Raw genomic sequence first — 15,615 nt, forward strand, 5'->3', positions numbered from 1 at the left:
TTGAGATGCTGGCAAGAAAACTATAGATATATAGGTTCCCTGGATGCCAGCATGCTATCTAAAAATCACACACTGGATGCTGTCTTTGTTTGATTCTGTGTAAAACTGCAGAAGTGGCGTAAAGAAGGGACTGATAGCTGTCGTATAGCATGATCTCTGTGTTAAAAGAGCTTCTAATTAAACCAGTTAGCACATTAATTACACAATGAACAAGGCTATAGCGGCTACATGCTTCTTGTGGGACGGCCAGCAGGTGCGCCTGAGCTTATGTTGTTTTCTTCTTTCACACTTTGCACTGCTGGAGCTCTCTATTAGAACATATTTACATGCTTTCAAGTAACAAAGAAAACTTTATTTTCCTCATCCTGTCTGTGCTGGAACACCTGTATTCACCCTTTGTCTGAGATGCTCTGTTTTAGTGCCTGTCCCTTTAATGCACCTCTCCCAAAAAAGCCCAGTCTGCTCTGATAGGTCAGGGCCATTCTTATCTTGGCATCTCTGCACCATCAGTGCAGCCGGGGAATGATTGTAACAGACTATAGCGGCACTTTCAAACAGGCAAAATCAACGTTATCCTGACGTTAGCATGTAGCAGTGTACGTGATGTAAACACTTGGAGCAGTGTGCCTGGAGCAGGTAAGAAAAATCCTTTTGGAAAAGGACAGTGTGAAGCTTGAGGTTTACTTTTAAATATGTGTATCTCATTATTTGAAAGTTTGGCCACATTTAGTATAAACATCTGACATAATTACATTATATATATATGACAGAAAATAAGGGAAACATAACAGGTCCCCTTCAACATGAATGGATTCAGAAGACCTGCAATGAAACACTCACTGCTCACGTCACATTATCCCCATTAACCTTTATTACTGCATTCCTAATAAGTGTTCTAGGGTCATATATCTGGAGCTAATATATCTGGAGAATCAGGGATTACAGGAATGTTGACTGGTCAGCCAGAAGTCATGGGGGTCACATTCCAAAGACCTGCGGCTCCACCTCCCATTGTGTCTGGGAGCAAAACTGGGACACAGCCAATAATGTCCATGGAAAATCATACTGGAAATGAACATTTTCAACTCTCACACGGCCGGTAAAGGCAGTTTCCTGTGATCCAGGAAGTGTTATTTAACCAAGACAACACAAAACTTCACTGGAATATCACTTTTGATCATGGATTAACTGAAAATAAAATAAAAAAATATGAATATGTGTCATAATTGGGGCTGTTTAAGAGCAAAGACATGACTTCACATTGCATACCAAGTACTTTAACTACTACTATGTACGACTATGACCACTACTAGAACTTCTAATGACATAAGAAGACAAGAATGAAAAGTTTTACCAAAGTAAAGGATCTCTGCAAACATCAGTGCTGTATGCCTGAGGTTGTTGTTGAATGAAAAATCAGAAAACAAACACAACTAATTAAATCACATGCGACAGTTCAGGAGTTTCAAAAGAAAAGACATCAGCTGAAGACAGACTGTGTAGGGTGGCAGGTAGTGTGGCATCTGGGGACATCTAGTGGGGAGTTTTGGAAGGTAACTTTAAGTGCTTATTTTATTTCTTTTATTTCTATTTCATTTGTACACACATAGTGCTGCACACAATCCAGATAATGACAAAGAAGAAGTGTGTCAGCAGAGTTCAAGAAGTCACACGCTTATACAGTGGACCTATCCTCAACTTTATGAGACAAACAAACAACTTTGTGTGTAGTTTTCTTATCATGTCAACACTGTTTCTGTCAAACTGCCGCTGTAACAATGAATTTCCCTCTGCCACATCTATATGTTAACCACATATAGAGATCTTCATGCTGGACCTAACAGAATTACAGTAGATAATCCCCAAAATGTAAAAAAGGAAATTCTGTTTTGGCGTAAGAAGGTAGCATTCCTCATAAGAATCAATGCTACTTTAATGGCCCTAAACAAAACAGAAACCGAGCAATACAACATCAGATGTAAACCTGCGTCTGTGGCTGAAGCTGTAGCTGGTTCCTTAAAATTTTGCTCCTAGGCGCATCAGTTCTAACTTGTCTTCTGAAATTCCCTTTAGGTGCACAAAGTGACCTTTACCCTCTTCACTGATCAATTTTCTAGAGAAGCTCCACGAGGCCAGAGAGACGTCACAAGTCCTTTGCTGTTTTGTTTCCAGCTCTGGGTTAGACTTGATTATGCTGATTTAAAATGACTGGATAAGCTCTGAATGTGTAGCATAAACACTTTCTGAAACTGAGATTCCCTTTCAAAGAGGAAGCCACGAAGGAAAACCAGTGTCTTGTCTCCATTCACTATGAGCATTGCAGAAGGGGCTTGCTTTGTTACAGTGTGGTTTCTAGACAGAATTAGGCTTTTATTTAGGGATGCATGATAATGGGACATTTTTCTAATTATGCATTAAAATTAAAGCCGATAGACAGCACCAATAATATGGTTAAAATTCGTCTTGCTTTCACATCCTTGTCTTTATTCTGTTCATCTGTAGTGTAGGGTTATATGGGGGCAGGGGTGGTGAGGGTAGGTCATTTGACAATACCCCACATAATCTCTCTTTTCCACAGCCTAATGTCGCAGGTATGAAGAGTCAGAACTGTTGTTTGTTTTTGTTGTTAACAATAGTGATGTCAGTTTGATTTGATTCGGTCAGAGCTGTGGAATATTAAATCAGACATATTTTCTTCCTACATCTCAGCCTTTCTTAAGTTTAAGTTTAAGTTTTAAGTTTATTTACTTTATTAATCCCCCTGAGGGGAAATTCAATGTTTTCACTCTTGCTTGTCAATTACACACAGGTCCAAAAGACACACACATGCACAAACAGGACCTATACATGTTTGTTTCTTACCCTCAGGTGTGCATAAACTGCAGGTTATACATTTCTTTTTAGAATACAACAATGTGAAATTATTGGTTATCGTTATCAGTTACAGGCCATGAGAAGCAGGTAATTATCCATTATTGGTATCAGTTGAAAAAATCCATATCAGTGCATCACTACTTTTATATGTTCCTTATTTTGTATTAGTTATTGGAATAATACCTGGTAATACTGCAATTAAGGCCCTGTCTACATGTAAAAAGATATTTTTATGAACAGATAATTGCTGTCAAGACATGAGATAATAACTATTTTATACTTAAACTTAGCATTTCTGCACCACTTCATGGCCGACCACAGCTGTCTCCTTATCCGCACTCAATGTTATTTGGTCCATCTCAGTGTGCACGGTTTTTAGTCTGCTAGAAACGGTGGTTTTAGATGACGCCTGGTCAAACCAGCAGATGGTGAGGTGATTTCGAGAGTTGGACTGTTGTCAATGAGGAGTGGAAGGAAAACTTTTGCATGTCCAGAGCATCAATCAAATGTTTAAGTGAGTTCCTACATCATTAAATTTAATGGAAATCAATGGTGATGTGATCTCCAGTAGGTGTTTTGAAAAAGTAGTACTTTCCTACCTTTGTGACAGGTGTTACCGGCTCACCCTTTCTCCCCTTAAAAGGCAGTAGCCTTGTGGGTAACCTGTGAGGGTATGACGTGTACTTCATGGTGTGTATGGAGGGAAGCAGCTCTCTCAGGGTGTCATAGTGAAGAAGACGGGTGGGTAAGAGTGACGACAGTCAGCAGAATTAAGACTCTAGATGAGCTCAGGGCTACTGTTCAGCCATATGAGAAGGCTGTGTTTATTGTTTTGTGGTGAAGACGGCAAAAAAACAGTATTGTGAACGGCACCTGAACGCCTCGCCATCCATCCTTCTGCAGAGTGGTCTGGACCGCTAGGAGCTAGTTACCAGCTAATAACGAGCCAAGCTAGTTCCCAACTACGGTTCGGAGCCAGTAAGCTGTCACTGAGAGAGGTAACACAGGGTAGACTGCTGAGGGCAGCAACACCTGCGAGCATTTGAATTTGTTTACGCATTCTGGTGTGGATAGTTTGATTCTCATTTCTGTTAGCATTCATGGGTCCCAGTTTGTGCCAGTGGAGACAAGGTACCAGTCAGGTCACAATGTCTAACACATCACAACTACACTACAACACAAAACAAACAAGTTACCTGAGCGCAGCGACATCAACAAGCAGCATTAAACTAAGTGAGAAGACATGAGTTAACGGAAGTAGTATTTAAAACACATTTGTGTCACTGCTAAAAGTCAACCAGGATCCATTTTGAATCTTTATCCTAACAGTGATGAGTGTCTGTGTGCAGCGCGTGCCCGTACCTCTCTTGAGGGACAGGTTTCCCGGCTCTGCTGAGCTGAAGTCATTGATGCACACGTAGAGTCTGTCTCCAGGCTTGGTGCTGGGGATGGTGATCTCTTCCACAAAGGTGGTGGGAAACTGACCTGGAGACAGAAGACAGAGGGAGGAAGACAAGCACAGTGAACATAATGACACTTCTGTTTCCTTGAATTAAATAATTAGTTTTTATAAGATAGACTAATAAGCCAACTGTTTAACAGTAGATTGCTACTGAAATCTACACTAATCTGTCAATACTGGGAGCAATTCAGGTATAACTTTGTAGTTTTGCAGTGGCCACAGACAGACTCAAATATTTGGAGAATGCTGACATTATTAAAAACAGCTGGGTTCAATAAAATAAAAAGAACATGTTATCTAAATAGAGCACTTCCCTTCACTTCAGTTTATGCAAGACGACATTTTACACTGTAACAAAAGGCAGTTTTCATCTTTCCAGGGAAGTCATGCCATAAATGTATTGATATGATCAGTGTTTTCCAAGAGAACACAGTTTAGCGAGCCAGCACTGACTTCCCCTCTGAGGGAATCCCCTTTCTCATCTTCAGTGACGTTTAGCTCTTGGAAAAGTTAAGTGGATTTCTGTGAGTAAACCCCTTCAAGGGCAGAGAAAGCGAGGAAGCAATTATGGACACTTCTCACTTTGGACAAAATGCACTGTGATCTGTCACCTTTTTCTCTGCTTAATGCAAAATCAAGAGATAAAGGAAACAAACACTGTTTAATGTGTAGGAAATGATTTATTAAAGTATGATCCAAAAGACTTAATTCTTCACTTTTCAGAGTAGTTTTCATTCATTATTCTCAATCATCGGACCTGATTAAGGGTGAGAATGTTTGGATTTTAATCCACTGCACCCCTCCAACCGTGTCCTCTCTGTCTACAAGTGGCCAGTCATCTATGTATGGTGTCATGTACCACAAAACTCAGAGGGGAAGTGAACTATGTCAAACAATAATTAGAAAGCATCACACACACACACTTCAACTCCAAAATGAAAGACCAATATGTCACCGACAGTTGGCTTATTTTATAATCAACTACAGTCAGCTTCTCTTATGTGGATTGTCGGTACTGTGATTTTATTATATTGGTTTATTCTCTGCACACAACATCTATTACACGTCGGTTTATCCTGGAAGAAAGATTTCTCCTCAGCTGCTCTTATGGATGTGTCTTCTTCTCCGTGAATGGATTTTTTGGCGGGGAGTTTTTCCTTATCCTCTGTGAGGGTCCAGTGACAGAGGGTGTTGTATGTTGTACAGATTGTAAAGAGTTCTTAGTGGTAAACACAGTGTTTCTTCTAGAAATATTCATAGCATATGGCAGCATATGGGTTTATCTATAGTAATAATGACCCCTGACACCTTACCTGTGACGCCATCTTTGTTACCAAGCAACCAGAACTCATCTACGACGCTGAGCACTTCGATGACATCACCGGTGAAGAGTGGCAGCTCCTCAGATACACTGGGGAGAAACTCAAAGACTGCACGCACCACCGATCCTGCTTCCATTACTCATAACCTGCAGAGGTAAAAAAAAGAGAGATGAAGAGATCATTCTCGTCCTGTTGTAAAATAAAAAGCTTGACAAGGGCCACACAGAATGGAGACTAGTTAGGATCAATAACAAAATGCCAAACTTTGATTAGGAAACTTCAGTGTATATAGAATTCTTTCCCATGAGGAAGTGCGTCTCAGTTTTCTAAACAAAGACACACTGCTGCTATTCAAAATCCTCGCCATACAAATCAACAAATGCCTCCCAACACCAAATGAAAGGGGGAGGGGGAGCGTGAGAAACCTGCAATAAAAAGGACACAAAAGCAAAAGAGAGAGCTGTACTTAAGGAGGCTGAAGGACATTCCTCAACACTCTGTTATCCTTCTCCTGTTTCTCTGCTCCCTCAGGAGGACAAGAGGGTTAGAGATGGACGGTGACTACGCCTCTGTGTAATCTGGGTGATCGACAGATGGTCGATGTGACAGTAGATATTTTACAGCTCACACACTCACATGCAAGTCAAGATTTTCTACCTACTGTATGTTATCTCTGACCTTTGACCTTTGTGCCTCTCACATAAATAGTCACCATATAAGCTGTCTTGACATTCCTTCTTGCTGGTTTTGGATGACACAATAAAAATATGAATTTACATCTAATTCTATTGAAGATCTGTTGAAATGAGTTTCTTACATTGAAGCACTCGGTTTAAGGAAATGAATGCAACACCTGAAAAAATACAGTATAACCCAGGTGGTTAATGATTTATTTAGAAATACATGACTTCCGTTAAACTCGTTTCCTGTGGCAAGAGCAGTACAAATAAAATTTGGTGGAATACAGGGCTGCAACTAACAAGTTTATTGATTATTTTCTTGATTAATTGATTTGTTTTTGGTCTGTAAAATGTTGCGAAATGCTGAAAAACGTTGATCAGCGTTTCCTGAATCCCGAGATGATGTCCTCAAATGTTTTGTTTTGTTCACAACCCAAAGATAGTACGTTTACTGTCAGAGAGACTTGGGTGGATAATGAGACAATGGGCCTGTCGGCACAGATACGCAAAGGACCCCACCACCTCTCCTACTGTACATCAGAGAAAGACACACAGACTTTAAAGTGGTTTGTGGTCTTTTTTAAGTAATTTTGTGTCTCTTTGTGGTTGTTTTTACCCATTTTTGTAGTCTTTGCAGTTCTTTTGCATCTCTTTATGGTCTTTTTGTATCCCCTTGTGGTTGTTTTGAGTCTTTTTGTAGCGGTTTGAGTCAGTTTCAAGAATTTTTGTGCCTTACTGAGGTACTTTGTGGCTCTTTGGGGCTAATTTAATGTCTTTTTTGGTCAATTTGTGTTACTTTGAAGTTATTTTGTGTCTCGTTGTGGTTCATTTGCATCATTCTGTGGTCTTTTTGTGTCTCTGTGGTCATTTTGACAAGCAATAAAAATGTGCATATAAAATAGAAGTATGTGTTGGGGAGAAGCTCTATAAACCAGCTGCATTCATTCCTTTTAGTCACACAACACTTTGGAGGATTATTCAGATCTGGGCTCAGTTGCTAACGACTTCAATTAGCAGCCAAATGAGCAAACACCCACAAAACAACCCAAAAGTGCATTTAATAAGTATTCTACGCGCCCTCATGCATCATTATCTGGAGACAGACTAACCACAGGTGGGGATGGACGCGCTGAAAGAGACGGGAAACGAGAGAAGAGGGCTGTAGTTTGCCACGGTCAATGGGGCCTCTGTTGAGTGGGCCGACAGAGCCGGGGGGGGGGGGGAGGAACGGGACTCTGGTCCAGTTCAGTGCCACTGTCTCTGGGGAGAGACGCGGATCAGGTTATCCTGCATGTGGTTGTGGAGGTAGATAGAGAGGGCAGATGACCTGCGCTAACAGGAGAAAGAAAGAGTGCGTGTATGTGTGTGTTTGTGTTTGTGTTTCTCAGTGGAGGTGAAGCAGTACTGTAGTGGGTGTTCACAGCTAAGTGAGGTAGGTTGTGAACTCAACACCACATAGTGTTAAAGCCACAGTGAAACCGAAGCCAAGGCATTAACTAATGCAGGCCAAAGGGAGGTGTGCGAGTAGAGGCTGAAACACAGAGCAGGCAGCTCAAACAGGCTGTGTTCACAGTTATTCAGTGGAACAGAAGCCATGTTGTTTGGTCTTTATTTTAAGTTGTGTTATTCATCCATACCTAAAAGGGACATATATGCTCATTTTCAGGTACATACTTATATTCTGGGTTTCTACTAGAATATGTTTACATGCTTTAATGGTCAAAAAACACTGTATTCACCATCTGTCTGAGATGCTCCGTTAAGGCATCTGTCTCTTTAGGCTTCTGTCTCGAAAAGCCTTGTCTGCTCTGACTGGTCAGTTGCCTGGGCATCGGCAACTGCTCTCTTGTCATCACTGCACCATCATTGCAGGACACGTTTAGCCGCATCCACGTTGTGTTTGAAAGCGTACATGACGCGCACCTGCAAATCTGGTGCCTGCCACCAGTACAAGACAAACCCACCCATACGACAGTTGTTTGAATCATGCTACAACACGATTCCCCTTTGAGTGACAAGAGGTAACCCTTACCCTTTAACCCAAACACAACCCTTACCTTAACCGCCTCTTTTTTTTTAACCTAACACTTCATAGCTAGCTTTACAGTAACTCCAGACCACAGATCATAGGGGGCTGATTGTGTAGGTATAGCTGCTCCAGTTGCAGCTATACTCATAGGTCATTGCAGCCAGGGAAAGAATGTAAGTGACTATAGTTGCGCTTTCGACTATGAAAAATCACCATTAAAAGCTTCTAAACCAAAATCTTCACAACCGGACATTGGGGAGAATTTAACTACATCGGCAACTAGGATTAGGCCTACATGTTTCACTGATGTTAGCATGTAGCTACATGTAGCAGTGTTTGTAATGTGAACACTTGATCTGACGTCCACTTGTCTAAAAAGTAGAAGTATGTTTGTATCATTATTTTAAACTTTGACCACGTTTATTATGAATGTCCAACAATGTAGTATTATATACATGACAGAAAATATGGGAAAGCATAACAGAGTGCCCCAGACATGAGTCCCAAAACCTGGAAATGAGTTAGCATTTTGCCACTTCCACTTCCCCCATCTCACAGTTAATAGGTTTTTCAATGGGTTTTAATGGGTTAGATGCCTGAAATAAGGTCTGTGGTTAACACAAACTTGAGAGACTTTTATGTTTTCTACAACAATCCAAAATCCAATGGAAAAAACCCCATAGTCTTTTTGACTTAGGAAACAGGGTGACACTAGAGAAACGTCATCCCTGGAGCACTTTATAGGTCCCCTTTAATGTCCTTTCTCTTTCGGATAGAGCAGAGTGAACAGCATGAGGCACACTGCTACTCATCTTTCTGCATATCTTCAGTTGAATAAACAATAGTTGTCTCTCACCGTGGCAAATTCAGCATGTCCTGACTTGCACACAGGTGAATCACCTCTCTTTGAGAAATGGTTTCCATGAAACAGTGAGTGATAATGATCCTCCCAACCACTCACAGCCTTATCTGTTGTATGTGAGTTTATGGAGCGGGTTCCTGTAAATGTGTACATAGTTTAGACAGAAAGACCTGAACTTGTGTGTTTGGCAGGTTCAAAGTAAGTAAAGATAACTCAGTTCAAAACAAGCAGGTTGAAAATGCTCTGACTGTGACAGCTTTGGCAGCCATTTAGAAATAAAAGGTTGCCCACACAAACAGAGCACAAATCATGAAAGGATTTGTTCTCAGTTTATCTGATCAGACAAATAACGTCCCACACTGTAACCTCTCTTAAGGAAGAGCTCTGCCAGAAAACAAATGAAAAATGGTTAATGGTTGGTTACGTAAATGAAAATGTTGAGACATCTGTAGCAGAGACTCTTCACAAAACCACAAGTGAAACCACTTATTTAGAGTCATACACTTTAATTTGCATGTTAAATATATCACTTCCATTGTACAGCCGGGCTTCACAAAGCTCAGAGGTTTCAACTAGTGTTGGCTGCCTGTAGATTCAAAAACAGGAAAGTGTTGTTTGTGATATGTTGGGGCAACATGACACAGACACAAGGCCAACCTGAAATGAAACAGCAGATCAAGTGAAAAGTAGTTACAGCTGAACACTTGCAATTTACAATGTGTTTCAGAAGTCTGCACATTGGGCAGTGTGCAGATTGTTGCTATGATCACTTTACATCAGGAAGAAATTGTACTGAAATTTCTAATGGCGTAATAACACTATGTCTATTTCACTTCATATGACACCCATGTGTACACTGCAGTCCTCTGTGCCCAGGCTTATTTGTGTAGAGTAACTATATTCATGCCAACTGTGGTGAAAATCTGCAGCACGTGTATAAAATTCACAACTCTCCCCCACTTGACTTTATGCATCTCGTTCGCTCCGGCGTGCTGCCACCAGAGCTGAGTTTACAACCAACACCCAGAAAACCAAACCTCCTCCCACACCACCTGAGTGCAGTGCCAGGACCTGCAGAGAGTCACTGGGCGGCTGCAGCTTTCTTCTAGCTAATCCTCAGATCTGCATCCAGCCAGACAAGCTCCTTAGTGTTATTTATGGGTCTGTCAGTGTGTCAGTGGCCCCCCGTGCTTGGTGACTTTTGCACCCTGCTCTGGCAGATGACAACACAGGCTTCCTGATGGAAACACTGTCCTGTTTTCCAGCAACACAGTAGTACTGTAAGTAGCTGAACAGAGTTTGACACAGTGCTGATTCAATCTGGCTTCCTTAAAAAAATAAACGAAATTGTTATGCTTCAGACTAGAAAAACAAACATCATTCAGCGTCACATGAGTAACTGCATGAAAAGTTATTACATTAGTGCCCCTAATTTGAGTGCATATGTTCACAACCATATGTCTTCTGGACAGTATTTCCAAGCATGGTTAGTTCCTCTGCTAGTCTCCTGACCGTTCCCACCTCACGCCTCAGCACCATGGGTGCCAGGGCTTTCAGCTGCACGGCCCCCCAGGCTCTGGAACTCCCTACCTCCACACATTCAACAGTCTGACAGCATAACATCCTTCAAATCCCATCTCAAAACCCACCTATTCAAACTGGCTTACGCACTCTAACACTGACTGTACCCTCTGCCAGCAACAGCAACAACATGTGTTTTTCCTATTCATTTCTCTTGCTCTGTATGCTATTTTATGCTCTATAAGGTGACCTTGGGTGTTTTGAAAGGCGCCTTTTAAATAAAATGTATCATCATTATTATAATTGTGTTTATGCAAGCAAATGTTAGCATGCTAACATACTAGACTAAAATGGTGATCATGGTAAATACTGCACCTGCTTACCACTAGCACTGTTAGCATGCTGACATTAGCATCTAGCAAAGCATCACTGTAAACAGCCTAAAAGAGCTGCTAGCATGGCTATGGACTGTATAATCACTTGAAGGTAAGAATCATTGTTTGTATCGTCACCTTAGAATGAGCCATTTATATCTATGTATGGAGCGGGTCCTCTTCCATGAAGTCCGCCATGTTGTTTCTACAGTAGCCCAGAAAGAACAAATCAAACACTGGCTCTAGATAGGGCCATTCTCGTCGTTATGTTTTCACATCAGTCACCATAGTTCTCCTGCAGTACATGCTTGACACACAGGAGAAAATTCGATTGGTTACAATCTGCAACCTCACCGATAAATGCCACTAAATCCTACACGAGACATTTAATTCTCTATCTTACAAAGCAATGCAGAGTGTAGTGTTGTTGTCATTGCTAGTTGCAGACTAGCCCAGTTGTCATTTTCACATCCAGCACCCATGACGAAGTAGCAAATGTCCTTACACCCATCTGTGGGCCCCTGGGTGTGTAGGCCTTAAAATGATGTGTGGTCAAGGGCGTTGTTGGCATATTGCTAATTTGAGGCAGCAGAAAGCGATTGTGCCACTGACCAATGAAGAACTTGGTGTAAAGTCAGAACAGTGAAGTATTTTCCAGCTAATTAAAGGGCACATCATTGAGATAGTACGATGCGCCTACTTCACACCGTGTGTACACTCTGCTTGGACACACCCAAAATGTATTTGCGCCACATACTTTAGACACTACAGAGCATTTAAATAGGGCCCTTAGACTTGTTTTATTACACATACCAATCACTAAATACTAACATATGTACTTTGCTAATATGATGGTACGTGTTTAGCTACATGCTACATGTTTACCACACATTAAATACATCATTTAACTGCACGGCTTCATTTAGCATCAACATAGCACGTAAAAACTGAACGAGACAGTACATAACAAACCGTCTTATTGAATCTAGTTTAATGTTTTACCATCACTGTAAGCCTCAGCTCTACGTCAGACATGTCTCGACCTATTTAACCGACGACACAAGTGATTAGTTTCAATTTCTGTCCTGCCAAGTCTCGTTCAATCTCCTCCTTGTAGGCCAATTACACATTTCCACTGCATAAATTAAATTAAGTAACAGCAAGCGTTAATTAGTATTCAGTGATCTTGTTGACATGTAATACAAAGAATGGGAACATACTGCCAGTTATGATGTTCCTGGATTCAAATACTCAAACACCAACAGCAGTTTCACATTGCCAGAATTGATTTAGAAAGTTCAAAGAGTATCTCTTCATCTCCCTCTCTTTGTAAAAGCGTACTGTGCATTTTTTGGTGTATGAGTGGCCCATGCTGACTCACAACAGCGCCAGCTGAAGAACATTTTGTTTGGATTTGGAAAAAAAAAAAAAAAAGAGAGGGAAAAACGGGATCACGTCAGGAGTAGCAGGCCAGTCTGGAGGAAATGTTTTAACCACGATGGTAGTGTACCGGTGCCAGATTATACCAAATTACTGTCCTTCCATCAATGGGAGATATCATCAATAATTGTTTAATGCCTACCCACCACTGCGGGACACATCTAGGAAAAGTACAAGGGTCAATTCACACACTGAATGGTCCTTATAACAGGATCTAAACAGGTGTGTCTCTTCTGTGAAGATTTATGAGGCCTTGATAAGCAATGGAACTCTGATCATGACTGGAACAAAGTACTCCTAACAACAGGGACGACTAGAAAACAAGACAGCATGCTGGATCTTCAAAGGGTGTTCCCCAAGGAGGAATAAGAGTGTGATTGTTATTTAATTTACTCTGTGAATCCTGGGTCTTACAGGCAGATCTTAAGACAACCATCTAAGTCTTCCACCGCTTCAACAACATTGATGACATAATTAAAGAACAGAGGGGCAGTGAGGAGTTCTTTTCCAGGGACAGGGTGAAAGGGACAGTGTGACTGAGACTAGTGTGTGCCACTTGGCACTGTCCTGGAGAAAGTATCGGGATTACGACAGACAGCTAAGTCAACAGTTGACACACACACACACACACTGTACACGCATCACAGCTGACAGTGGGACAAAGCACCAACTGTCTGACCTGAGACATGGCCTTAAAACCATCATCACTCTTTACTTAACTATCTATGCATGTGCGTTTCTCTGTTCCCCAACATGACTGATCAACATTAGATGTAAGAAAGCATCTGCCTTCTTACTGATGATGCAAACCAATATTTATAAAAAGTATTTCATCTAATTCATTTAATAAAGAAGAGGAAGATAGAGCAGTACTGCCTGCTTCATTACACCAGCAGCATGCAAAAAAGACACATTCAGATTCACCACAAGAGCAGGGCAAGAAACAAATTCAAAATTCAAATTCTTTTCTCAATACCAATATATACACTTATTTTTTTCCACCTAATTGCAGAGAGCAACAAGTCATATTATTAAGCATATGCATAATTAATATATCATTATGCTTACTCTCATCAGGAAGGCCCATTTACAGATGCAGACATAAAATACCATGCCTTCAAAATTAAACATTCACTGGGCAAAATAAGAAAACTATTTCAACTTAGGTTACGTATAAAACGGTAAATTTGACCTATTTGGACTAATTAAATTTGCATGAATAAATCATCTTATCTGCCTGTCATATCTGCAGAAATGTTCATTTTGGGCTGATGCTGATATTAAATTTTAGAGCCTTTATCTGACAATACTGATGACATGCTGATATTGATATTGTGCATCCCTATAAAAATCATTAACCACGCAATTAATGTTCATGGATCCTTACGTGTACACCAGGGTACATCCATTTTTATATAAAAATTGCAATTTCAGCTGCAAGCAGCAATTCCGGGGTTCAAGCTAGCATGGACCTTTAAGTTGAAAGCTGCAAAGGATCAAGACCTTTGACATTTCACGAAACATGCATTAAAAGATAACTAACAGGTTTTATGACGATTAAGAAGCAAATTCATTTATATCCAAATCTCTGCCGGGCCATGCTCTTCTTTGGCAACACCGTCACCCCTTATTGGTCAATTGAAGAAACATTTTGGGGGATATGCCTCATAGCTTAATTAAAATATCCTCCAAGTTTGGCGATAAAAATTGCGGGGCCTGCACAACAAATGGTGTCTTCAGTATTTTATGTAACAGTTTTGGTGTAGAGACAAGATAACAGAGGTAAATACACACCTGTCGTAAAATAATTGCAATTTAAATCACAATATCAGTGAGAAAATGTGTGGTGAGAAACTATAAACTGTACATATACAATTAAATATAAGTGTCTTAACGGGTCCACATTTGCCTTTGCTGCAGGGCCTCTAAGGTTTGTCTCTGTCTCTACAGGTACAGCAGGGTGAGCACAGAGTGGAGGAAGTGAGATCTGCTGACTGTCTGTAGCTGCACGACCAATGTACCATTCATCCTATTCAGATATACTGGACGGACAGACTGGCACGTGCCTGTGCGTGGATGTCAACACACACAGACTGGTAGAAGCCTCTGGAGTGGGCTGGATGACAGCTGATGTCTTTTGATACTGACTGTTTACTGCGCAGCGCTGTAGTCCTCCCGCCCAGAGTGCTGAGTCCACTGAAACGCATTCACCTCGAAACAACGTCGCCAAAAAACAGGTGACCGGCCAGTGGACGGTTCTGGATATTAAAAACTGTGGGACATCTGTTGCTTTTCTTTTGACCGTCTAGTCTTTCAGCACATGTGATGTGTGGGGACGAGGAGGGGCAGAGCGAGGAGGCTCTCTATGGCTGACAGTTGTCAACACAAGTCATGTGGTTTTCTAACCATCTGTTTGTACAGTCAGCGGCACACAGACCCCCAGCAGCATAATGACATAACCAATGTGGATATGAGGTTTCTTCTTTGCAAACAAAATGTAGGCTAATGAACCACAGCAGCAATAACTAGATGCCACAATAGGCTAAATTGGTTAAACCTACATAAAACTTCATGTTCTGTGACTGTTTGTCAAACAGTATACACACATAAAACCATATGAAATTATTAAGTTAAGGGTGTTCTGCTACCTTGGTGGTCTAATGCGCACTAGGCTTGAGTCTACAGTTTTGATTATATGTTTGGTCTTTTAAATGCCAGTCTTAAAAATGTCGTAAAGCCTAAGATTACGTCTTTTAACTTGCTTATTTTGTCTAACCAACAGTCCAAAACCAGGGTTCAACATTCACGATGGCCCGATGGCCCAGGGCTGCAAAAAGTTACTCTGTGGCCACCAGATATCGTTCATTGATGGCCCCCTGTGGAGTTTTATCAGGTCTCTTTTGAGAATGCTGCATGTGTCAGTGACATTACCTATCTAAATAAAGATTAAATACACGAAAATCCCCATCCTTTGCCAACATAATTTGTTACAGTTCCACAAACATCCCAATTTATTTGCACCTTTAAGTTAAACATTCTACGAAAACAGTG

At 41.0% G+C, this 15,615-nt stretch overlaps 1 protein-coding gene across 1 annotated transcript in view; it reads right to left on the minus strand.

The window, feature by feature from the left end:
- Positions 1 to 15,615, minus strand: part of LOC125880464 (dynamin binding protein) — a 69,433-nt gene that overhangs the window by 42,622 nt on the left and 11,196 nt on the right. The window contains exons 2-3 of the mRNA XM_049562976.1: positions 5,650 to 5,804; positions 4,237 to 4,359 (exon numbers count right to left, since the gene is read on the minus strand). Coding sequence (XP_049418933.1) covers positions 4,237 to 4,359; positions 5,650 to 5,794 — 268 coding nt within the window. The 5' untranslated portion in view covers positions 5,795 to 5,804. The remainder of the gene's footprint in view (positions 1 to 4,236; positions 4,360 to 5,649; positions 5,805 to 15,615) is intronic.

The sequence above is a fragment of the Epinephelus fuscoguttatus genome, linkage group LG20, assembly GCF_011397635.1.
Source record: "Epinephelus fuscoguttatus linkage group LG20, E.fuscoguttatus.final_Chr_v1".
NCBI classification, from domain to species: Eukaryota; Metazoa; Chordata; class Actinopteri; order Perciformes; family Serranidae; genus Epinephelus; species Epinephelus fuscoguttatus.